Genomic DNA, 24,576 nt, shown 5'->3' with positions numbered 1-24,576 from the left:
GAAATGTCTGATTTCATGGGAACGTCTACATTGAAAACCCAAATGCCAACCGTTGTTTAGCTTTTCAGCAACTAAAAACATTTTTTTAGCGGGGCTAAAAAGTTGTGGGTTTTTTGTTGTTGTTATTGGTTTTTGGGGGGGTTAATTTGTTTTTTGTGTGATGAAAACAAAAGGTTGGGGGGGCTGCTGATTTCAGCCAAGATCTGTGCAGCACTTAGCCCAACGGGGATCCCAATCTTGGTTGGGGTCCGTGTAATGCCTGGCCCAACTGGGACCCTGATCTCAGTTGGGGGTCCATGTAGAGCCTGGCTCAACTGGGACCCTGATCTCAGTTGGGGTCCATGCAATGCCAGCCCAGCGGCAACGCCGATCTCAGTCAGGGTCCGTGCAGTGCCCTGAGGATAGAACCCCAAGTCCTGACTCCCAGCCCCCCAACCACTAGACCCCACTCCCGACGCGTGGCCTGGTCTAAGCGCTACTGTAACACACATAACACTTGACCGGGGGTACTCAGTAGGCAGCCCGTGAGGCAAGTCCAGACCGTCAGACGCTTTAGAACGGACGGCAACATCTTTTTATTTACCATTAGCACCATTTTTGTTGTTATTTTTGTATTATTTTCGCTGAGGCCTGGCCCTTGCCTGCACCTCGACCCAAAAATTTGGACCTTGACCAAAAATACTGAACGATCCACGCACTGGACCCTAAACACGTAAATTAGCCCAAGCCTCCTTCTAACAATAGCAGGCCTGGGGCCATCTGGCCTCGTTCCCACTTGAGCATCAGGTGGTTTTTATTCTCTTCAGCCTCCTTCCCCGCCCAGCGCCATCTTCCGCCGCAAGGGTCCAGAGGAAATCAATGGAGCCCTAGAGGAACCGGAACGATGGGCCCGACAGACCGGGACGGCCCTGGCTGCGGTCACAGGGCCGTGTCTCCGGCTCGGGACTGCACGTTCTCCATCCTGGCTTCGCCTCCCGGGCTGCCAGGTGTCCCACGCCCCAGACGCTCATGCGGTTCAGGGAGCAATTATGCTGATTAATAATAATAACACCTTGCGCTGCTGTGGGACCTTTTAATCTCGGGATCGCCCATAGTTTTACAAATGCTCATTAAGCCAATTAGTACAGTGCAGCCCTACCAGGGAGGGACGGGCTCAGGATGGGGAAACTGAGATGTTAATTGAATGACAGCGCTGGGAATCTGACCCAGGAGTCTTGCCTCCTAGCCCCTCCCACCCCACCTCTCCTTCCCCGAGCTAGATACAGAGCCCAGGAGTCCTGGCTCCCAGCCCTGCCCCTGCCCCCTGCTCCAACCAGTAGATCCCACTCCCCTCCCAGCGCTGGAGATAGAACTCTACTCAAGATCTCCTTGTTCACACATCCTAGGATCACATTATCCCTTTTGGCCATAGTGTCGCACTGGGAGCTTGTGTTCAACTGGTTATTTGCCACGACCCCTTTCTCTTTTTCAGTCCCTGCTTCCCGGGTTAGAGTCCCCCATCCTGTAGGTACGGCCTGCATCCCTGTTTCTAGATGTTGACATTTAGCTGTATTAAAATAGATGTTGTTTGCTTGGGCCCAGTCTACCAAATCACGCCGTGTCAGTGATCTCTCCTCTTCATCATCTACCGTACCCCCAATGTTTGTGTCATCTGTAAACCGGATCTATGTTTTCCTCCAGGTCATTGGTAAAAGTCTTAAATTTAGAGTAGGCCCAAGAACCAATCCCAGCAGGACCCCATTGGAAACACCCCCGTGCGATGATCATTCCGTTTACAGTTACGTTTGGGGATGTGGGTTCAATTCCTGCTCTGCCACAGATGACCTTGGGTAAGTCACTTAAGCCTCTCTGTTTCACTTCTGGATAATGGCGCTGCCTGACCTCCCTGGGGTGCTCAGAGAGCAGGACGAGGGAGCACGTCAGAGACCCAGAGAATGGGGCAGCACTGTGTTGTATAAGAGGGCGAAGGCCTCGCATCTCTCAGAGCCTCGTAAAACAGCTCAACGGAGGATTTCCCTCGCTCTGAGAGTCGCACAGGATGGCCCAGAACGTCCCGGTTCCTCTCCACTTCACTGACCCTGGCCCAGACGTTATTCACCAGGTACCGGGCCTCACCATTCCTGTCAGAGTAATGGTTCAATGCCAGGCCAAGTGTTCTGACTTTCTTCCAAGTGATTCTGCAGGTGGGGGAGGGAGAAACAGGGACGATGGGTACACCAGACAGAATTTCCAGTGTAAGACATTGTCAAAAACACACTTGTGCCGCATCCCTCTCCGCTAGTGATGGCTACACATGCAGGATAACAGCCTATCACTACTACCGCCTAACGGAGCCCAGCCTTTAGCTGGAGTGGCAGAGGTCGGTGCCACATTGCTAATGACTGTAGGTTCATACAACGGTGATAACCCATGCTGTGGGATTTCTTATAAAAGGAATCTCTCATATGCTGATCAGAGCCCATCAGAACTGACCCAAACCCAGAGCCCAGCTTGAGCCGTGGTTGGCAGGGGGGGGGGATTTCCGTCCCAATTTCTCCCCAAATTCGTTCATCTCTGTGATACGCTGGTGAATACATGTGAAAGTGGCACCCCCTCATGGCTGCAGTGCATAATGCAATGGAAGGGGCTGGCTGATGAATAAGCTGAGTGGAAACCCAATGTTTCAGGGGAAATGCCGTGATTTTGAAATTTGTTTCTGTTTTGAAATGAAAACAACCAAAAAATGTCAACATTTCCTGCTGAATGGAAAAATTGTTTCAGGCCAATAAAAACATTCTGTTCATTTATATTAATTATAATTATAATTAATTATATTATATTAACATAAGCACGGCCACACTGGGTCAGACGAAAGCCCAGTGTCCTGTCTTCTAACAGTGGCCAATGCCAGGTGCCCCAGAGGGAATGACCAAAACAGGGGATCATCAAGTGATGCATCCCCTGTGGTCCATTCCCAGCTTCTGGCAAACAGAGGCGAGGGACACCATCCCTGCCCATTGTGGCTAATAGCCATTGATGGACCTATCCTCCATGAACTTATCTAGTTCTCTTTTGAACCCTGTTATAGTCTTGGCCTTCACAACATCCTCTGGCAAGGAGTTCCACAGGTTAACTGTGCGTTGTGTGAAGTAATACTGCCTTTTGTTTGTTTTAAACCTGTTTTAAAACACAGGACCTTGACAAATGGGAGAATTGGCCTGAAATCAGGAAGATGAAATTCAATAAAGACCAGTGCAAAATGCTTCACTTAGGAAGGAAAAATCAAATGCACAGCTACAAAGTGGGGACTAACTGGCTAGGCAGCCGTACTGCTGAAAAGGAGCTGGGGGTTCTAGTGGATCGCAAATTCAATAGGAGCCAACAATGTGACTGCAGCTGTGAGGAAGGCTAATATCCTTCTGGGGTGTATTAACAGGAGTGTTGTATCTATGTAAGACATGGGAGGTCATTGTCCTGCTCTGCTCCGCACTTGGGAGGCCTCAGCTGGAATTCGGTGGCCCGCCCGGCCCTGTGCTGCTGGTGTGCCCCTTGCCCTTGGAGGTAGGCCCATGCTACGGCACACAGCCCCCCCACCCAACACCGCCCCCCTGTCTACCCCATGGTCAGAGCCCCCCCAGGCCCACTATGCCCAGCATTGCCCTCAGACCCTCTCACAAATGCACAGCACCCTGCATATCACCCCACCCCTGCCCAGCACCCCCCCTCCACTGCCTCACCACAACTGCCCAGCGCCCCCCCCCAGAACCTCCACACCCTAGTGCCCCGACACGCAGAGACAGGGGCGGCTCCAGGCACCAGCACGCCAAGCTGGCAGCATGCCTGTGGAGGGTCCGCTGGTCCCGCGGCTTCGGCGGACCTCCCGCAGGCTGCCGCCAAATCCGCGGGACCGGGGACCTCCCGCAGGCAAGCCACCGAGTGCTTGGGGCGGCAAAATACCTAGAGCCGCCCCTGCGCACAGATCTTCCCCCCCCCCGCTCACAACCCAGCACCCTGCCAGACACCCCCTCCCCCACGCCCTGCCTCCCAGCCGCACACACCAGCCCTGCTAGGAGGTGACTGTGTCTGCTGGGCTGAGCCGGCAGGGCAGCCAGGGCCGGTCCCGGGGCCGGGAATCGCTCTGGCCCCTTGGGAGTGGTGAGATCAGCCAGGCCAGAGCCTGCCCCAGCCAGGCTCCCTCGGGACCCACTTGCCTGGAGGGGCCCAGCCAAGCCCCCCACACTGCTCCCCCGCAACTGCCCGAGCCTGACCAGGCTTCTGCACCACTCCCAGGTGGCTCAGCTCTGGGGAGACAGGTGGGGCCCCACAGGCGGTGGGAAACAGAGACTGCCCAGGGGGCAGATAGGAGCCGGCGGGTGAGGCCAGGGAGCGGAGAGGAGCCCTTGGCTGGCCGGCTGAGAGGAGAAAATGGGAGCGGGAGCAAGTGGGTCTCGGGGCCCAGTGCAAGCAGAGCCGGCTGGGCCCCCTTCAGAGCATGGCCCGGCTCCATGGCACCACTGGCGCCATTGTAAACCCGGCCCTGGCCCCAGGCGGTGGGGGTTCGGCTCCCTGCCCTGGGCCCCAGCGAGTCTGATGCCAGCGCCCCCCAAGCAGGCCCTGGACCCTGACTTCTCCCGGCCGTTCGGGGGAGGCGGGAACCTCCGGGCGGGCGAAGCCCTTGAGCGAAGGCCCAAAGATTTGCCGGCGTGATGCCGCCTGCGCTTGGATCTCTCTTCGCCCGGGCTGCGGCCGGGACCCCAGGGGGAGCCACTGCCCTTTGCCCCCGATGGCTCTGCGCGGCCGGGGGGCGACGGGGCCCCGGGGGAGGCTGCGGGGTGGGATGGCCCAGGATGGCCCTGGAGTTTCCAGGAACTGAAGCTTCGTGGCTCCTGAAAGATCCGGTCGTGCGGGGAAAGCTCCAGGCACCTGCCTGGCTGGCAGCTCTGTCCCCGGGGTTGGGGAGCCTGGGGGCGGGCGGGGGGGGCCCCCCCTTGGCTGTCCCCACTAGAGGGCCCTGCTGATTGCACGGGCTGCTGCGTTTCTTCCTTGCACTCGCTGCTACCTCCGGGGGTTGAGTTTCCTGGGCGAGACGGATGCAGCTGCAGTTCCGGGAGCCAGCCGGGGCTTGAGCCGCTGCTGATCGGCCGGGGGGAGACCTGGATCCAAGCCCCCTCCGCGCCCAGCCCTGGGGGGGGGGCACTTTCTCCGGGGGCAGGAACCGGCCCCGGGCTCTGCCCGCACCAGCCCCTGAGCCGGAGCCTGCAGGTGATGGGGAGACCTGGGGGAAGCGCTGGGGCCGGGCAGGAAAGGGGGGGGGGAGCAAACCCGCCCAGGAATCAGAGGCCAAGTCTCCCAGGCAGAGGGGGAAGGAGACAGAAAATGGGGGGGACAGGAACGGGGGGCGGAGTCAGAAAGGGGGCAAGAGGCTCCCAGCCCCCGCCCACCAAATCTGCCCCGGTCCATTGGCATTAGGGTGACCAGATCTCCCGATTTCATAGGGATAGTCCCGATTTTGGGGTCTTTTTCTTATATAGGCTCCTGTTACCCCCCACCCCCGTCCTGATTTTTCACATTTGCTGCCTGGTCACCCTAATTGGCATCACCCTGGGCAGACGTGACTTTCCTGGTGACAAGCTGTGGAGCGGAGAGAGGAAAAGCCAGTTCCTGCCCCCGGCCCAATCTGGGGGGAGGGGACGTGCTGCTTTGGGGGGACAGTGTCAGGGAAAATCCCCCCCCCCCACAACAGCCCCTTTGATTGGGCCCTGTCCTAGCGTTCAGCTCGGAGACACTGTTCCTCGGCACGGGGTCCCCAGTGGGTTTAGTCCTGCTGGGAGGGGCCGGGTCTGCGCGGGAAGAAAGAGACCCGGCGTTGTCCGTGTTGGGGTCCTAAAAACGTCCAGCAAGGAACAGACAAGGAACTGCCAGGCTGAGCCGGAGCAGGGGCCTTTATGGCGGCGTCAGCCGCTCCAGAAAACCGCCTAGCGCAGTGGGTTCTCGACCCTTTCCTTCATTTGCGGACCCCTACAAAATTTCGAATGCAGGTGTGGATCCCTTTGGAAATCTTGGACGTAGTCTGCGGACCCCAAGGGGTCTGCGGAGCACAGGTTGAGAACCAGTGGCCTATGGTAACGACTCCTATGGCGGACTCCTTAAACATAGTCTGCGAAGCCCCAGAGATCTCCAGATCATCAGCTGAGAACTACTGGCCTAGCAGACAATGGTGGATTGAGGTCCCTCCCTAATCCTCCTAGCCAGGGGTTAGTGTAAGTCCTGAAGGATTCGGAGTTTGATCCCTTCCCAACCATCGACTTATGTCGGTCATCCTTCCACGCTGTATAAAAATGCGCATATAATATTACAAGGATTGAAGTCTGGACGGCTGGATCTGACGGCATAAACCTAAAGACCCAGTTTCTGTAGCTCATAATCTGTGGCGGACACGGTGAAGCTAGTAAGGGGGATGGGGCAAAATCACCTGTTGTTAGCCTGCAATAAATACTGTTTGAGGCATTGGCTGTTGCACGGTGCAGTCATTAGAGGGAGACAAATAAGCACACGCTGTTAACCTTGGGTACACTGTGGCATTGGCTGTTGCACGGTGCAGCCACTAGAGGGAGACAGAAACCCCACCTCGTGTTCTCCTGGGTTCGACATCCCAGAGCTGGAGGGTGGGAACAGAGTGATTCCAAAACAATTTCCAAGAGAACATTTTCCCACCAGAAAATGCCATTTCTTCGACATCAAAACATCCTGCAGGAACATATCGATTTCTGCAAAAATTTCATTTCGGAAGCACTGAATTTTTCCCCAAGTTTATTTTGTTTTCTGTTCTATTATAAAGTACAATCGAACGTACCATTTAAAAAAGCCCAAATCAAAATGAAACTTTGCAGGTTTATTGAAATAAAACATTTTGGTTGCCCCGACAGAGGGCAGTTTTTGTTTTGTTTTTTTAACAGGACCTTTGGACATTTTTCTCCTTGCGGAATGAAAGCCAATTTCAAAATCCCAGGATTTCCCTAGGAATGGAAATTCTGCTGGCCACCCAGCTCGAGTTGGGATGGAGCCCTAGTCCCCCCCAAAACTGGGGAATTGCTGATTTCAGGAACCACCGCCAGATTCCAGAGCAGAGGAGCCAGCCTCCCACCCTGAGCTGGTGGGATTTTCCAGGAAGCAGCTGGTACTGAATGGGGGGGTGCTTTTTTTCCCCAGGAGCTGGTGGCTTTCCATGAGGAGCCTGCGCCTCTCTGCAGGGTGCAGCGGGCTGGTGGAGAGCCCTCCGCAGGGACGCCATGCAGGAGAATTATGAGACGCTGATATCTCTGGGTAAGGATTCACTCTCCCTCGCTTAGTGGTTTGTCTGATAGGCCTGAAGGAACGTGAGCGCCTTGGATTTTTGCAGGGAGAAGATCAGCCCCTAGAGATCTCATGAGAGATAGAGAGAGAGAGACTGTTTTCCACACCACACACCCCTTTTCTCCCTGAGGGACATTCAGAAACAGTCAAGTTGCTAACCTCCCTGTAGGTACTTGTCCTTCACAGTGGCTAGTAGGTTTGCACCTCTGGCTAGCAAATATCTGCTCAGTTTTTCCCAGCCCTGCCTCCTTACAGATTTTCCCTTGTCTCTGCACCTGGAGAATCCAAGCCAGAGATCTTTCCCTTGCGGTGCTCTTTTAGGGTGTGTCTACACTGTGCATTCAGCCTGGGCTCTGACTCTGGTTTCAGCCCAAGCCCCTCTTCTGTCTGCACACAAATCATTCTGACTCGGGTCGGCTAGCCCTCGGGACTTAGATGGGTGAGAGGCCAAGTCCCGCTGTGGCTCAGGTCCAAGCGCTGTCGTTTTGCAGTGTGGACCCAGCTCAAGCCGCAGACCCGAGTGCAGTGCGGACGCATTGCCCTGGCTGTGAGACCCGGGGCTAGCAGTTATAAGCCCAGATTTACAATGCAGTGCAGACGCTCAAGCGCGGACTTGGAAACACCCTGTTCGCAAGCTAGGATCCAGATTGACGGTGTAATGTAGACACGCCGTGAGCGCTTGCTGTTTGAGCAAGTCTGGTGCAGTGGTGAGGGTCTTCGTGTCGGGTGGGGGAGACCAGCCTTCAATTCCCTGCTCTGTGTGTGCGTGATCTTGGGTAAATCACTTAGGGAACAGCTACACGGCCAATGACAGCCCGCCCCCATCTCTTAGCTTTAGAGCCCGAGCTCCGACCTGAACGTCTACATGGCTGTTTTCAGCGCTGGAGTGGAGTCTGTCAGCCTGGGCTCTGGGACTCAGCGCTGCAGACTGTCGCTTACTGTGTAGATGCACCCTTAGTGTTTCTGGGCCTCAGGTTCTGGTCTGTAACATGGAGATAACAGCTCTGCCTTTATTTAGGGCCTTACCAAATTCACGGCCATGAAAAACGCGTCACAGACCATGAAATCTGGCCTTTGGTGTGCTTTTACTCTATACTATAGGGTAAAAGTATACAAAAGTACACAACATTTCTCAAACTGGGGGTCCCAACCCAAAAGGGGGTTGAAAAGCTATCGTAGGGAGGTCACGGTACTGCCACCCTGACTTCTGTGCTGCTGCTGGCGGCAGCGCTGTCTTCAGAGCTGGGCACCCGGCCAGCAGCTGCCGCTCTCCGGCCGCCCAGCTCTGAAAGCAGCACAGAGATGAGGGTGGCAACACCGTGACCCCCCTACAATAGATTTGCGACCCCCTTTTAGATTGGGACCCCGAGTTTGAGAAACGCTGAGTCTTAAGGGGTTTGCGTGTTTAGATTTTGCCGTTTTTAAATACCCGTTCATGTTTTGTTACAGCACCGTGAAATTTAAGATTTCAATATCTGAAACCGTGACGTTCAAGATTTTTAAAATGCTATGAAATTTACGAAAATGGACTGTGAATTTGGCAGGGCTTTACCTAGATAGAGGACAATATGTTACAGACAGGATTCGACTGCTATTGGTGAATGTCGGGAAACATCAATTTCATCACACATGCACAAAGCAAGGAAAAACTATTTCATAAGAATGTAAGAACGGCCACACTGGGTCAGACCAAAGGTCCATCTAGCCCAGTGTCCTGTCCTCTGACAGTGGCCAGTGCCAGGAGCCCCAGAGGAAATGAACAGAACAGGGAATCATCAAGTGATCCATCCTTTGTCGCCCATTTCCAGCTTCTGGCAAACAGAGTATTTCCAGTGATAATTGTCAAAATTCATGGCTGGACAAAACAAGGAAAATGCTGCTGGAGAACTTAGCAGAGTTTCATTTAAGGCAATTTACTTCGTAAATTCCTAGCCCAGACGGGACCACTGTATCCATTTTGTCTGACCTCCTGGCTAATACAGGCCAGAGAACTGCCCCAAAATAATTCCTAGAGCGAGATCTGATGGGAGGTTGACCATTTGTGTGTTAACCATTATAAAGCTTTAACTTTCTGAATCGCACTGTCTACTGTCATTAGAGAATTATTCTTGGGGGTCGCCCCTCATAATTTCCCACAACCGTGAGCACTGAAATTGATGATGATTTTAAAAAAAGCTTAAAAATAAACATGGATGTTCTCCATCCAAATGAGACCGAAATAAAAATTGAATTCTCCCAAAGCCTAATTAGACACTGAAAGGAACTCAGATACTGTGGCAACAGGGAGCCCCGTAAGAGAGATCTGAAGTCAATGGAAGTCAATGGTTATGGAGCAGACCTTGCACTGTTGATCTGTCGTCTTTCGCCTTGCGCTGCTTTTGCTAAGGGAGGGGGAGCTGGGCTGGTGGTTGTCCCAGGCAAGACTGTCCCGGCCTGCGGTGCATCTAATCGCCGTCTCATCCGTTTCTTGTTAGCAGAAGAGATGGCCATCAGCATGCCGCGGATCACCGCGATGGCCGAATCCCACCGCAGGGAGCTGGTGTCGGGTAAGTCCTGGCGAGTTGGAAGCGACGAGAGATTTGCAAAAGCCGTTAGTGACTCAGGAGAGGGGGGGGCCCTATTTGAGCCACCTCTCAAGGAAGACTGGAAGCCCCGAGCAGAGGTGGATTAAATGTTTTGGAGGAACCTTTTTGTGGACGAAAACTACAGCAGCAGCGACCCTGAAGCGTTGTGCGAATTGGTGCCTGTTGCGGTCGAATAAAACTCTAAAAAAAATGCTGGAAAATTGAAGCGTTTCAACCTTTTCTCAAACGAAACAGTTCAATTTTCCCGCTTCGAGGGGACATTTTGTTTCAAACGTCTCCTTTGCTTTAAGTGAACCAACGAGCCAGGAAAAACCGTTCCAGAACGGTCAAAATCCAAACACAACGGTTGGTGTTTTGTCAAAAGGAAATGTTGGGTCCGGCCCCAAATCAATGGGGTTTTTACCTTTTTGGTTTCCCCAATATTTAAAAAAAAAAGGAAATCATTTTTGGGTCCACCCGAAACACTGTTTTCCCCCCCTCAATTTCTTTGGAACGGCTGGTGAACCAAAACATCTGTTACTCACCCAGCCACCCTGTGCCCACCCAGGTCCCTGTAAGGGATGCCAGGTTGTGGTTGTCCCAGAAATAGGACTTGCTACTTGAAGCCAATGGGATTTTGTACTTGATCTGTTGGCTATGGGGCTTCCGTGGGGAAGGCATTCGCCCAGCTGAATAATTCAGGCTGGAATTTCCGAAAAACCCTGACAGATTCCTGTGTCCAGATCCCGCGGGATTTGGGCCCACAATGACAATCCACCGCCTTGGGCTTTGAAAGGGAGTTAGGGGAAAGATACTGGGTTTGTCTTTCTGATCTGTCTACCTAGGACGGGGTGTCAAATGCATGTCGTGGAGATGATCCAGCCCAGCGGTCCTCAACCTTTTCAGTGTGGCGGGCGCCGGACGACTAGCCACCGAGGAGCGTGGCCGCCGGACAAGCAGCTGCCGAAATGCAGCAACGCCAACAAGCGTCGCCACCGAAATGCCGCCGAGAAGTAGCGTCGTCAAGAGGCGTCGCCGCCGAAAATCAGCGGCATGTCGGCAGCAGCACTTCTTGACGTTGCTGCTTCTCGGCGGCTGCTTTTCCAGCGGCCAGTAGGCGGGCGCACATAGATGCCACGGCAGGTGCCATGGCGCCCGTGGGCACCGCATTGGGGACCTCTGGTCCAGCCCCTTTCTTAATCACAGACCATGTGCTGGAGTCAATTCATGTCTCTCCCTCTGTGTCTGTGCAGCACCCGGCACAACGGGGCCCTGATCTCAGTTACAGCCTCTATGCGCTTCTGTAAAACAATCAGCCCGGCCTGATTAGTATCCCATCAACACTTAACCTGTCCTCTTCTCTCCTCCTGCCAGCGGGATTTCCGATTTCTAAGCCTGACCTGCTCTCCTGGATGGAACGAGGGGAAGAACCGTGGGTCCCAGATCTCCAGGCCTCTGAGGACAGGGAGATCCCGAGAAGCAGCAGCCCAGGTGAGCAGGAGTAAAGCCCAGGAGAAAACCATATATGAGTGAAATATTTAGACTGTGAGCTTTTAGGGGCAGGGATTGTCTCTCGCTGTGTGTCTGTGCAACGCCCGGCACGGCGGCGCCCTGATCTCAGCTGGGGCAGGGCCTGTCTCTCCCTGTGTGTCTGTGCAGTGCCCAGCACAATGGGGCCCTGATCTCAGCTGGGGCAGGGCCTGTCTCTCCCTGTGTGTCTGTGCAGCGCCTGGCACAATAGGGACCTGATCTCAGCTGGGGCAGGGACTGTCTCTTGCTGTGTCTGTGCAGCGCCCGGCACAACGGGGCCCTGATCTCTCAGTTTCTCTTGCACCCCCAGTACAGGGAATGACGACGATTCCTTTCACATCCTTAGGTTTAGCATCATTTCACCCCCGGTACAACATGCTTCAGTGGGGAGACCCTCCTCCCTCGTGACTCACATCTGGATTCTCTTTCCCTGCAGGCGAAGGGTCAGCGAGTGAAGAGGAGGAGGAGGAGGAGGAGGAAGAAGAGGAGGAAGAGGAAGAGGAAGAGGAAGAGGAGGAGCAGCCACCGGGATCTCCTGGGAAAACAGAGCTGCAGGAGACATCACCGGACAAAGAGGAAGTGGAGAATCCCAGCGCAGGGCCGGATGGGAAACTGCAGAACGTGGAGGGGAAGAATCAGGACACACCTGCAGGCCAGACAGGAGTCCTCAAGCAGCCGCCGGTGCCTGCGGGGGTGGACAAGGCGTTCCGCTGCGCCGAATGCGGGAAGACCTTCAGCCAGCGCTCCAACCTGATCCGGCACCAGCGCCTCCACGCCAACGACAAGCCCCACAAGTGCCCCGAATGCGAGAAGAGCTTCGGCGAGCCGGCGGCGCTGGCCCGGCACCAGAAGTCCCACGCGGCCGGGAAGCCCTTCCAGTGCGGGGATTGCGGGAAGGGCTTCAACTGGAGCTCCCACCTGGAGCGGCACCGGCGCATCCACACCGGCGAGCGGCCCTACGAGTGCGGGGACTGCGGGAAAGGCTTCAGCGTCAGCTCCCACCTGGAGCGGCACCGGCGCGTCCACACCGGCGAGCGGCCCTACAAGTGCGAGGAGTGCGGCAAGCGCTTCACCGTCAGCTCCACCCTGACCCAGCACCGCCGGGTCCACGCCGCCGACAAGCCCCACCGGTGCCAGGACTGCGGCAAAGCTTTCGGGCTGGGCGCCGCCCTCCTGGCCCACCAGCGGAAGCACCGGGGGGAAAAACCTTTCCAGTGCCCCGAGTGCGGCAAAGCCTTCGGCTTCACCTCCCACCTGGAGCGGCACCGGCGTGTCCACACCGGGGAGCGGCCCTTCCAGTGTGACGACTGCGGAAAGAGCTTCAGCCGCAGCTCCCACCTCTACCGGCACCGGCGCGTCCACACCGGGGAGAAGCCGCGGAAATGCGCCGACTGCGGGAAGAGCTACCACCTCAGCGCCGCCACCGTGGCCCAGCTCCAGGCCGCACCTGCCGGCAGCGGGAGGGATCCCACCAAGTGTGCCGACTGCGGGCGCCGGCGCATGCCGCCGCCGGCCGCCGTACCGGAGCCTGTCCCGGCGCCTTCGGGCTGCGCAGATAAGCCCCACAAGTGCCCCGAGTGCGGGAAGGGCTTCGGACAGAGCTCCTCGCTGGTGAAGCACCAGCGGATTCACACCGGCGAGCGGCCCTTCCAGTGCGGCGAGTGCGGCAAATGCTTCGGCTGGTGCTCGGCCCTCATCAAGCACCGGCGCATCCACACCGGGGAGCGGCCGTACCGCTGCGACGACTGCGGGAAGGCCTTCAGCGTCAGCTCCCATCTGGACCGGCACCAGCGCGTCCACGCCGGCGACAAGCCGCACCGCTGCCCCGAGTGCGGGAAGGGCTACGGCGAGCCGGCGGCGCTGGCCAAGCACCAGAAATCCCACGCGGCCGGGAAGCCTTTCCAGTGCGGGGACTGCGGGAAGGGCTTCGCTTGGAGTTCCCACCTGGAGCGGCACCGGCGCATCCACACCGGCGAGCGGCCCTACGAGTGCGGGGACTGTGGGAAAGGCTTCAGCGTCAGCTCCCACCTGGAGCGGCACCGGCGCGTCCACACCGGCGAGCGGCCCTACAAATGCGACGAGTGCGGCAAGGCCTTTGCCGTCAGCTCCACCCTGGCCCAGCACCAGCGGGTCCACTCCAGCGGCCGGCCCCACCGCTGCAAAGACTGCGGGAAGCGGTTCGCGGCGGGGGCCCAGCTGCTGGCCCACCAGCGGGCCCACCGGGGCGAAAAGCCCTACCCCTGCGGCGTCTGCGGCAAGAGCTTCGGCTTCATCTCCCACCTGGAGCGGCACCGGCGCGTCCACACGGGCGAGAAGCCGTACAAGTGCCCCGACTGCGGCAAGGCCTTCAGCCGCAGCTCCCACCGCAACCGCCACCAGCGGGCCCACGCCGCCACCGCCACCCAACACCGGCCCTTTAAGGGAGGGGGCGGGGCTGAGGCAGAGAAAGACTCCACCCCCTCTGGCCCGGCCAAACCACAGAGAGGCCCTGCCACCGCCGCCGCCGAGGCTGCCCTCTCCCTCCTGCCAACCTGGTGGGGGGAAGGGGAGAGGAGGAGCAGCCAGCCCCCGGCCTGGGCGGAGGATGCCACAGCAGCAGCCGTGCCCTTCCCCCACACTGCCGGGGGGCTGCGGGGATGGGGCATGAAAGCCTTCCCTGCCCCAGACGTGGCTCCCACCCCGTGGCGGCTGGGGGATGGCAGCTCAGGCTGGGCGTCCGCCCTGCCCCAGGAGGCCTGGCCCCAGCTGCCACCCACTTCCTAACCAGCCTCCCATCCTTCTCTGGAGCTGTTTACTGGGGCCAGTGGCCCCCTTCCCAGAACGGGGGACAGGCAGCAGGCCATCCTCTCTAGCCTGGCAGGGCGGGGACAGACAGTGGGTGCTCCTGGCAGCTGTCGGGCGCTAACCCAGCCGCCCCACCTGGCAGGGATATGTCCTGACCAACGAGAGGTGGTCTCCCAGCACGCCCGCACCCACCCGTTCCCTGTCCCGCTGGCCTGAGGATGTGTCACCCCCGAGAGCACCAGGCTCACCCCCGGATCCCACGCCCGAGGGGGATGGGAACCAGAGGGGAGGAGGTCACTTGAGTATTGGGAAGGTATCGGGGGGATGAGAATTAGCAGGGGAGGGGGTGAATTGAGCACAGAGGAGGAGGGGAGGACGAGGTGCCGGGAGGGGGCTGGATTGAGTGCTTGGGGAGTAGGGTTGCCACCCATCTGGTTTTCACCCAGACAGTCTGGGCTTTGGCTTGTGTGTCCGGGTGCCATTTGACAAGCCCTGATGTCCATTTTTTTTTAATCGGGGGAAAGGGGAAGAGACAGAGCAGGGATGTGGGGCCTCAAGGAAAGAGGTGGAGAAGAGGGCGTGGCCTCAAGAGAAGAGGTGGAGAAAGGGGCGTGGCCTCAAGAGAAGAGGCAGAGAAGGGGGCAGGACCTTGGGGAAGAGGCGGGGAAGGGGGCGGGGCCTTGGGGAAGGGGCGGGGCTTCAAGAGAAGAGGCAGAGAAGGGGGCAGGGCCTCAGGGGAAGAGGTGGAGAAGGGGGCGGGGCCTTGGGGAAGAGGCAGAGAAGGGGCAGGGCCTTGGGAAAAGAGGCGGAGAAGGGGGCGGGGCCTTGAGGAAACAGAGCAAGGGAGGGGGCTTCAGGGCTCTGGTTACCAGCCATTAGAAAGGCGGCCAACCTATTTGGGGGGCTGGCAGAGGTGGGGACCTGTGTTTGGGGAACTGGGTGGGGATGGCTGATGGGCGCAGGGGGGTGCAGGCGATCGGGGTGCGGGCAGGGCTAAGAAGGCGCTGACTGAGCATTGTGGGAAGGAAGAATCTCATCTCCACACTCAGTTGAGCATCACATTCATATTGCTCCTCTGGGTGTCACACTTATACCATTCCCCATCAACCAGCCCCCACCCCCCCAACCTGAGTGCCATTTTTATATGATTCCCCAACAGCCTCCCAGCCTGAATGGTACATTTATACTGTTCCCCAATAGCCCCCGGTGATGTCACATTTGTACCGTTAAGCAAGTGATTATTCACATTTCTGATTCGGGGACGTTTCACAGGAGACTCCAGGATTTTTGTCAACACCAACACTGACAGTCGAGCGTGGGAGGCAGAGACCCCCACGGGGGAAGGAAGCAAGACCCCGATCCCATTAGCAACATGAGATCGTCAGGAGTGAAAGGAGGAGAGGGGGGGAGGCTGGATCTGGGACACGGCCGGGTTTGGTCTTGGGAAGCTGCTATCTGAGAACTCGCTGCACAAGTGAGAAGACAAATATCTGGGGCGGCAGGTGCCGATCCCTGTGGCTACAAATGATGCTGCAGAAGAAGTAAAGGGGGGTGTCTCCCCCCAGTGCCTCAAGAGGGCGAATCTGACCTGAGAAGGAAGCCAGGAGAGATAATAGTCCAGGTCACATCAGAATCCAGGCCAATCCCCTCCACTGAAGCTACAGGCAGAAAAGCCTGACAGCCCAGCCTGTCCACTGTCACACTCACCCACACAGGTACACTAGCACCAAGGGGATAGAACTGGGATTGGAGACAGAGGCCCTGCTGGACCCTGTCCCCTGCCTGGGAGATCGGCTGCCAGCAGAGAAGGAGTTAACATTACAATATCCTATAACTGTAATAACTGATTCCTTATCTCCCATTAAACCCCAATCCTGGGATTTCCTGGGGCTGGGTCATTTGCTTTTAGAACTGGATTCATTTGTCTGTCTGTCTGTTTGCTTGCTTGTAATTTCCTTTTAACTTAGGAAGGCTCTTTTCTGTTTGGGGTGACGGGACCTGGAATCAGCCATGGACTTTGATACCTTTCCCCTGTAAATGCAGCCACCTGGATCGGGATCAGTGCATTCGGGGTGGGCAGAAGGGTTCTTTCATTTTGGTTCTTGCTTTTCACTAGCTGTAATAAAGTAGCGCTTACGTTTCCAACATTCCCAGATTCCGGAGTCCTCTGTTCTGAAAAAAACCATGAATCACAATGGGCCTTAGATGGGGTGCAGGAGTCTCCCCAAAAGTCAAGACTTTATACTTAGATTGTAAACTCCTTGAGGCAGGGACTGTCTGGTTTGTGTTTTGTATGGTGCCTGGCACAGCAGGGTCGTGGTCTGTGATTGAGGTTCACAGGCACTATAATAATATAAATAATCAATGATAGTATTAATTTGATTTCAATTCGAGAATGAGAAAAGTTTCATAAGGAAAAACAAATCCTCAATTCATTTGAGTAAAGGTTCTATTTTTTTATCTCCTCTTGGACATGCTGAGGCCAGAGTTAAGATCGTTTTTCTTTTCTCCTCTTTGAGTTACTAAGGTCAGAGTTAATTTTTCTCCTGTTGAGGTCAGGGTTAAGGTGGCTTGCTAGTTTCAACATCCAATATGCGATATTTGATTTGAGCGACTCTGAGCCATGCGGTTATTTCATCCTTCCATGCCGTTTAGCTGCTTTTCTTTTCATCCTTCCATGCCGTTGTTTTAAATCGCTAGGTTTTAACTGCCTGCTGTGGTTTTTTTAACAGGAAGGAGCAACTTTAACTTGATGTTAACTCAGATTTTTGATTCCTGATTAGAATAAGATGCCATCGTAGGGTATCAAACTATGACATCAAGTATACATGTGAGGTGTGTAAATCTATACCTGTGTGGATTCCCCTACAAATAAATACAGATTCATAGCTTCTCTGGCCAGAAGGGACCATTGTGACAATCTAAGCTGACCTCCTGTATACCACGGGCCGGAGTATTCTCCTAGAATAATTCTTAGAGCATATTTGGTAGAATAATTTAGGGGATTAATTTTGGGTAGCTCACACTTCTTTCCTACCAATGCTCTCAATAAACATGAAGCCACTCAGCAAATAAGGCTACCTGAATTTCCAGTAGGTTTGCTGGGTGGCAGGGCCGCCCAGAGAGGGGGCAAGTGGGGCAATTTGCCCCAGGCCCCGCAGGGCCCCCCCTGAGAATATAGTATTCTAGAGTATTGTAACTTTTTTTTATGGAAGGGGCTGCCAAATGGCTTTGGCCCAGGCCCCCTGAATCCTCCCGGCAGCCCTGCTGGGTGGCAAGGGGAAACTGAACAGGCCCAGGTTCCTTTGTTGTGGGTGCAGAGCGAGAGAAGTTTGTGAGCAGATGACGTGACTGAAAAGGGAACTACTCCGGTTGGGCTAAAAACGCAATGGGGGAAAAACAGGTGGATGAAAACAGAACTGATGAAGCTGGACTAGACGCTGCTATTAAGATGGGGGGGAGGGGAGTTAGAATGTTAGTTGGAGCGGACCTGTGTGAAAACTGCTCCGCGGAGGTCTGGCAGAGAGCAGGTTGATTCGATGGCGTCTGGCTCTGCTTTATATAAAGCCCCGGTGGGTAGGGGAGCGAGCGCAGTAGTTATGATGAGCGGGGAGCGGTGGGGTCGCTTGGCCGCCGTCGGGGAGCGGCTGGCGGCTATTGCCCGCAGCGCGCTGGCCGCGGGAGTCGAGCTGCGAGCCGCGTTGCAGGAAGAGCTAGCGGCGGTAGCTACAGGGGCGGAGCCCCAAGGCGGCCAGGCGCTGCCGCCGGAGAAGGCTGGGGCGAGCTCGTCCCTGTTGGTTAGGCTGAGTGAGCTCAGGCTGAAACCGCTGAGGAGTGGGGGCGCAGAGCGGTGCCTAGGTACTTAAAGGGGATCGGGATAATTTAGGGGTTTTCTGCTGACGATCAGGGTACAAGGATACAATACACAACTGAGGTCACTTAGTAGGGTAGTTCTGGGTAGACTGCTATGGGAGTTGTAAAGAAATGTGGTTTGGTGTTGCTGCTTCGTGCACGTAACAGGCGTCCGTTTTATTCTGCTCTCCTATACAATTCTAGTATAGATTGTCCTTTCGGGTTTCGTTTGTTTGTTTTTTCTCTGGCTGTTTCTGGCCTCTATTTTTTTTGCTGTTAGGATCTGCCCTTCGCCAAACACTAATCTTAATTCTGTGTTTTCTCTTTGTTTTTGGCTAGAGAAGTTTTTTCTGTTCTTTAACATTGTTTTGTAAAGAAAAATCCTAATCTTTCTGCTCCTAGGGATTTATGGCCTAGGTGGGGTTTCATGAAAGTACTTTTCAGGTACTAAATACAAATGTATTTGAAGGTAGACCGGGGGTTCTTGAACTTCATTGCACCACAACCCTTTTCTGACAACCAACATTTCTGTGGCCCCAGGAATAGGGACTGAAGTCTGAGCCCACCTGAGCTCTGCTGCTGTGGGGGATGGGACCTGTGGGGGGCCCCAGGGTACCTATAAACTGAGCCCTACTGCCTAGGGCTGAAGCCCTCAGGCTTCTGCTTTGGCTCCGAGCAGTGGGTAGAGTTGTCAACCCACCAGGTTTGGCCTGGTGTCTCCAGGAATTAAAGATTGTCATGTGATGACATCTCCAGGAATATATCCAACCAACATTGGCAACCCTAGTGGTGGGGATTGGGCTTTGACCCTATGCCCCAGCAAGCCTAAATCAGCTCTGGTGACACCCTGAAAATGGGGTCATGACCCAAAGTCTGAGGACCGCTGAGGTAGACAATCTGGGACTGTAGGTTCTGAGCTGTGGGGTGGAGATTGGGGAACAGGAGCTGTTCTAGCTCTGTGGATTGGTATGGCTGGTGGTCAGGAGTTTAATACCTTATTCCTGTCTCCTATTTTTGCTTTGCAGAGGTTTCTGTTTGTAATAGAAGCGTATAGTGCTGTAAGTCGCACTTTCGATTAAAATGGCCCGTGAGGGATTCTACCTAAATAGAATATAGAATTTTTTTGTATGGAAGAAAAATCTGAGTTCATGTTGCAGCCCAGGAGAACTGGGAGGAATTAGCAACTCAGTATCTGATCAGTGAGAGTCGGGGGTACTCAAAGATACAATACACTTCAGAATGTGATTTGCTCTGTACTAGTTGCACCTTAAAAAAAACAAAAACAGTTTTGGCTGCGGTAGGAATCTTGTTTTGACTGCTGTGGATTCTCTAATACGTGTCTTGGCTTGGGTGTCCTTGCAGCCCACAGATCTGCTAAACAGGAAGATGATAAAAGCAAGTCCCAAGAGGAACTTGTCCCAGCAACCACTCCTGCACCCCAGCAATGGGAGGAGGTGTTTCCCTTGGAGGCTCCCTCTACCGTTCAGCAGGACATGAACCAAGAGATGGGCATGTTGGCACTAGGTGAGCTGCACCAAAACTGAATTTACGCTGTTTAAAGGGGTTTAGATTAATGGAAGGAGGGAGAGGAAGTGCAGCTACTTCTGTCTGCTGAAAGCAAAGTGAGAACTCACTAGTCCTAGACTAGAGGCACTGATTATGACCCTATGATTATTTGCTAGGTGCTATACAAAAAACAAAAAGATGGTTCCTGCCTCTAGGTGCTTTCAAATTAAGTAGAAGAGAAGATTGGTGGTGGGGCAAAAAGCAATGGAAAGAAGTGACGACAAGCTGAGAGGATTATGATCAGCGTGGGCCGGGATCTCTGGCCAAACTACTCTTTCCCATGATGCACTAATCTTCCATCATGGGAGTCCCGTGCTGTAGTGCATACTGGGAAAAGTAGCTTGGCTCATAGAGGAGAATGGGGACATGAGGAAACTGAAGTACAGCTCCGGTGAGGCACTGGCAGCATTTCTAAATCAAAACAGTTTGATTCTTGACTGTATTTGTCAACATTTTCAAGGAGGGAGGAGCCTGTTTTCCAATGAGCTCTACAAGGTGTGTGTTTCTTTTGCTGAACAGTAACATATTGTACGCGATTTTCTTTGGCGAAGGGGAAACTTGTGTTCTATTAGATATGAGTGTTCTTCCTTTTTTGTTTAGAAACTATTGTGAAAAACCAGGAGGCAATGGGGTCGCTGATGGCTGAGTTGGTGCAAAGCATGGGTGCTGTGGAGCAGAGGATCCGTAACATAGAGCAAGAGATGGGGCTGATCACTAGATTCACCCAGGAGCTAAATGAATTGGGTGAAGACAACTGGACTTGAAGGTGCTCATGGCTTGTCCCGGGTGAGGTACAAAACTAACTGCCCTGTTTGACATTTCACTGCAGCACCCGTGGCCATTGATTTGGGGTATAATAGTTCTTTATTGACTCTTCAGTCTCTGTGTGAGGGTTGAGATTTTGTGACGCATCTAGAGAAGTTGTTAACCATCCAACTCCTGTTTAGCTCTTATGGGAATGAGGCAGCTAAGATGTAGAGTAACTTTTACAAAAGCACTTACCTTAACAGATAAATCGGTTCTTTTTCAAGCCGTGTGTGTGGGTCTCAGAAATGCTGAAATCTCCATTCTCTGCATTGGTAGACCAGAAGCCTCTAAGTTGTAGCATTTCAGAGTCAGTCGCTTCTCCGTTTCCCTAGTTGCCAAGATATTGATGGGCTCCCTAACAAAGCTTGTTGTCCTCAAAGCAAAACCATTCCCTAACTGGGTAGATTATTCTTCCTCTCACATTGGCATCAACTGATCTGGTCTCTTGGAATGCTGCCTCTGTCTAAATAGCCTGATGCATAATGAAGAAACAACAGGCTGCATTAAAGAACAAATATATTTATTGTCTCATGAACTTCTGCAGAATTGTGGTTGTATTTATAATAAAGGAAGCTTTTAGTCTCCTATCAAGAACAAATAACACTAGGGATTTGTGCACATTCCAGTTCTATCCACCACTTTCATATTCGTTTAAAGATCCCTGCAGATGCATAACTGAAAAGAAAGCATTGGCCGTTAATCTTTATTTGATCTGGGGCTCTGTTCAGTTTTTTAGTGTTCCGGCGTGGAATGTAGATGCACCTGAAATGCTTATGGAGGTGGAATATTCAACTGTTCTGGATTGGAAGGATGGATTATTTCTTTTTGTTTGACAATAAATCAGTTCAAGCAGCTTTGGCACATACCAGTGTAACACTGACTTTCACTGCTACTACATGTTTTAGTCTGTATTTCCCCTAATACCTACTCTGCTTCTGGTAACCTGAACTGTTTATAGCAGGTCAAACACTAGTTAAAATTCCTTGGCCAATAACTGATTTTTGGGAATTTGTAAAACAAGCCGGTCCATTGATAGTAGGCCAGGGATAGAAGTAGCTGATGCATTTGAAGCAATAAAATGTGTGAGATAAATTAATTGCTCTATTAGTAAACCATATTTAATGAGGTCTAGTGGTACAGATCAGCTGGTGTAAATTTTCATGGCTTAATGTAGCTCTGATAGCCTATACTAGCTGAGGATCTGCCCTAGTGTCTTAAGAACACACGCTTAAAAAAAGGATTGTTTCAGACACAAGCCCCAAATCTCTGGTTTCTCTGAGAGTTTTTGGGATGGGTGGTTCTGAGGGGAGGGGGAGGGTTGCCTGGCAGGAAAGTCTTCACTTTTCTGTTTAGCTGAATGTATTTATTCCCTTTGTGCTGTTCTGATGCTTTTGGACAGAAAGTGATCTTTGCTTTATATTTGCATAACTAAATTGGACCATGATCACATTCATGGCACCTTAGTAAATGTTCAGCTGATTTGAAGTGGGGGGGCGGATTGAGTCATTTGATTTCTCTCTCTCAAGCTTCATAGCAAGCAAACTAGATTCTTGGGGTGCAACAGCCCCTGCTTTTCTGCAATTCCTACAAACAGGAGAGTTTGGGTAGAAGTAGTGGCATCAGTTGGGGTAGGTGACACTTAAGATTTGCTTGCTTGGGAAGCTATGGCACTATAAGGTACGGTGTGAATTTAAACCAGTATAGTTAAATTGGTATAAATCCCTGTGTGAACACGTTTATACCAGAGTAAGTGTCCATACTGGCAGTTGCACCAATTTAATAATACCAATATAACTTCCAGTCCAGACAAACCCTAAGGCAAAAAGTCCAGCTAAACATAACTGCTGAAAACTGCATTTTGTAAATTCTGTAGTCTAAGCCCATTACATCAGTGAGTCCTGGTGCATAATGTTTTGTGTGTAGCCAGTGAAGAGTTAAGAACCTTCATGAAAACAGAATTGTCCAGTAGATACAATTCAGGACTGGCAGAGCCAGGTCTTTCAGTGACTTGCTGCATAACCTTGGACAAGTCACTCCCTTTCTGTAATATGGGAATAGGAACGCTGGAACGAAAGCTCTTAGCTGTAATTCACAGGCAAGGTATGCTGACCCCTAACCTAAAGGATGAGATGGGACTCTTGCTAAGTTTTGCCTGAATTACTTCCTGTGGCAATGAGTTCCACAGTCTTACTTTTAATTGTACATGAATTTCCTTTGATCAGTTTTGGATTTCCTACATTTTAATTTTACTGAGGGCACTAATATTTAGTGCACAGTAAGGGGGGGGGGGAAATCTACCCCATGCTAACCTGCCATGGACTGTCTGTGGACCCCACTGATGTGCATTAGTAGTTAATGGGCTTTGATTAGTCCTGTTTCAAAAAGGACTAGTTGAAAAGACATAAAACTTAATGCACATCAGCAAGGTCCACATGGAGAGAGTTCCTAGCAGGTTAGTGTGGGATACATTCACACACACGCCTTACTGTGAATTAACTGGTTCATGCAGACCAGCCCTGACATCTAGTCTGCACTACAAACCTATATGAGTACAACGGCATTGCTCAGGGGTATGAAAAATCCATACTGCTGAGTAACATAGTTATACTGACCTAACCCTGTGTATAGACAGTGCTGTTATCGGTGGGAGAGCATCTCCCATTGACATCACTGCCACCTCTTAGGGAGGTGGGTTAACTACACCAACAGGAGCCCTCTCTCCTATTGGCGTAGGAGTAGCTTCACTGGATGCTACAGCTGCATGCGTGCAATGTTTTAAATGTAGACCTGTCCTCAGTGTCCCCTTGCTCTCTCCCTTTCCATTTTTGTCATATTTCTATATATTCTTATCATGTTCCCTCTTATTTTCCTGTAAGAATTTTGGCTACATGTGAAAGTTACTCTGGCATAAGGTGAGGAGTGAATTTTAAAATGTAATAGCTGTTCCCGAATAGCTCTGTGTGGACACTTATTCCAGAAGACGAGTATCTTTTTTAGGTTTAGTTTAATCTACGTACAAAATGGATTACGCTAATTCAAATCCCTCTTGAAAGTGGATTAAACTAAACCAGAAAAAGGCGCTCTTCTTCCAGATTCAGCCTGTCCACACATGAAGTAATTCAAGCATAGCGGTTCTAGAATAACTCCAGCTGCAGAAAAGCCCTACACCGAGCCATCCCAATCTTCAAGCTCTGTCAAATTCTGGCTTTAAATTCTGCCAGGTTCTCGTATCATAAATGGAGGCGTAGAGTGCCTTCCACTTCATTTCACTTGTCCTTTCCCCCAGCAAAGGACTCTAGACAGGTGGAAAACCCAGTTCTGTACTTCTACTGCTGAGGCCAATCACAAATTAATCATGCTACACTCTGTATTAGCCAGCCTCACCCTTCACCATTCTCCACCCCAATGCAGCCAAGTGACAGATTAGACTAGAGGGCCAGACTTCTGCAGGTATGTCTACACAGCAGCTCAACACCCCTGGCTGGCCTGTGCCAGCCGGTTTCGACTGCGGGGCTATTTCATTGCTGTGTAGACATCTGGGCTCAGGATGGAGCCTGGGCTTTAGGACCCCGATGAGTGGGAGAGTCCCAGAGCTCCAGCCCCAGCCTGAGCCCAGAAGGCTACACAGCAATGAAACAGTCCCATGAGCCTGACCTGGGTGTCTAGCGGCTGCGTAGACGTGCCCTGAGAAGACCTGGGCTGGGGAGAGAGCTGGGGCTAGCTGGTGGTGATGGGTGAGATTAGTAAAGCAGGTGAGTCCCTCGCCCCAGGAAATTGCTCCCCCTAATGGAGGGAGTCTAGGGCACCGTCAGTTTTAAGGTTGCCTGAAGGGGAACAAGACCTGGTGCACTGATTAAGCATCCAATTTCTGCAGTGGGGACGCAGTGCTGGGGATGGAATTGGACCTAATTCCTACCCACCTCTCTGATACCAATGTGGGCAGCCCAGGGAATGAATCTTGCCTGGGGAGGAGAGGGATCTTGAGTCCCAGGAGAGGGAACAACAAAGGTTGCAGGTATTTTCTCTTCCCCGTCCTATGCTCAGCTTGCAGGGCTGCAGCAAGGGCTCAGTGGCTAGACCAGGGTCACGGATCAGCTAGAGGTGGCCTGCTCCCAGTGGGAGGAGCTGAATATCACCGATA

At 53.1% G+C, this 24,576-nt stretch overlaps 1 protein-coding gene across 3 annotated transcripts; it reads left to right on the top strand.

Annotated features, from left to right (window-relative positions):
- Positions 1 to 1,718: 1,718 nt before the first annotated feature.
- On the top strand, positions 1,719 to 14,517 carry LOC123346273 (zinc finger protein 345-like). 3 transcript variants are annotated; one of them, XM_044983588.1, is made up of 5 exons: positions 1,719 to 1,829; positions 7,189 to 7,302; positions 9,807 to 9,878; positions 11,271 to 11,387; positions 11,863 to 14,517. In XM_044983588.1, exons 2-5 carry the CDS (start codon positions 7,269 to 7,271, stop codon positions 14,187 to 14,189), a joined length of 2,550 nt encoding a protein of 849 aa, XP_044839523.1. In that variant the 5' UTR covers positions 1,719 to 1,829; positions 7,189 to 7,268; the 3' UTR covers positions 14,190 to 14,517. The 3 variants fall into 3 exon arrangements, with proteins under 3 accessions (XP_044839523.1, XP_044839524.1, XP_044839522.1); XM_044983589.1 differs by lacking the exon at positions 1,719 to 1,829 and adding an exon at positions 5,096 to 5,241 and having other exon boundaries at positions 9,810 to 9,878; XM_044983587.1 differs by lacking the exon at positions 1,719 to 1,829 and adding an exon at positions 5,096 to 5,241.
- The last annotated feature ends 10,059 nt before the right edge of the window (positions 14,518 to 24,576 follow it).

The sequence above is a fragment of the Mauremys mutica genome, chromosome 12 (assembly GCF_020497125.1).
Source record: "Mauremys mutica isolate MM-2020 ecotype Southern chromosome 12, ASM2049712v1, whole genome shotgun sequence".
Classification (NCBI taxonomy): Eukaryota; Metazoa; Chordata; order Testudines; family Geoemydidae; genus Mauremys; species Mauremys mutica.
The sequence above is the reverse complement of the archived record's forward strand: the minus strand, read 5'-3'. Positions and strand labels throughout refer to the sequence as shown.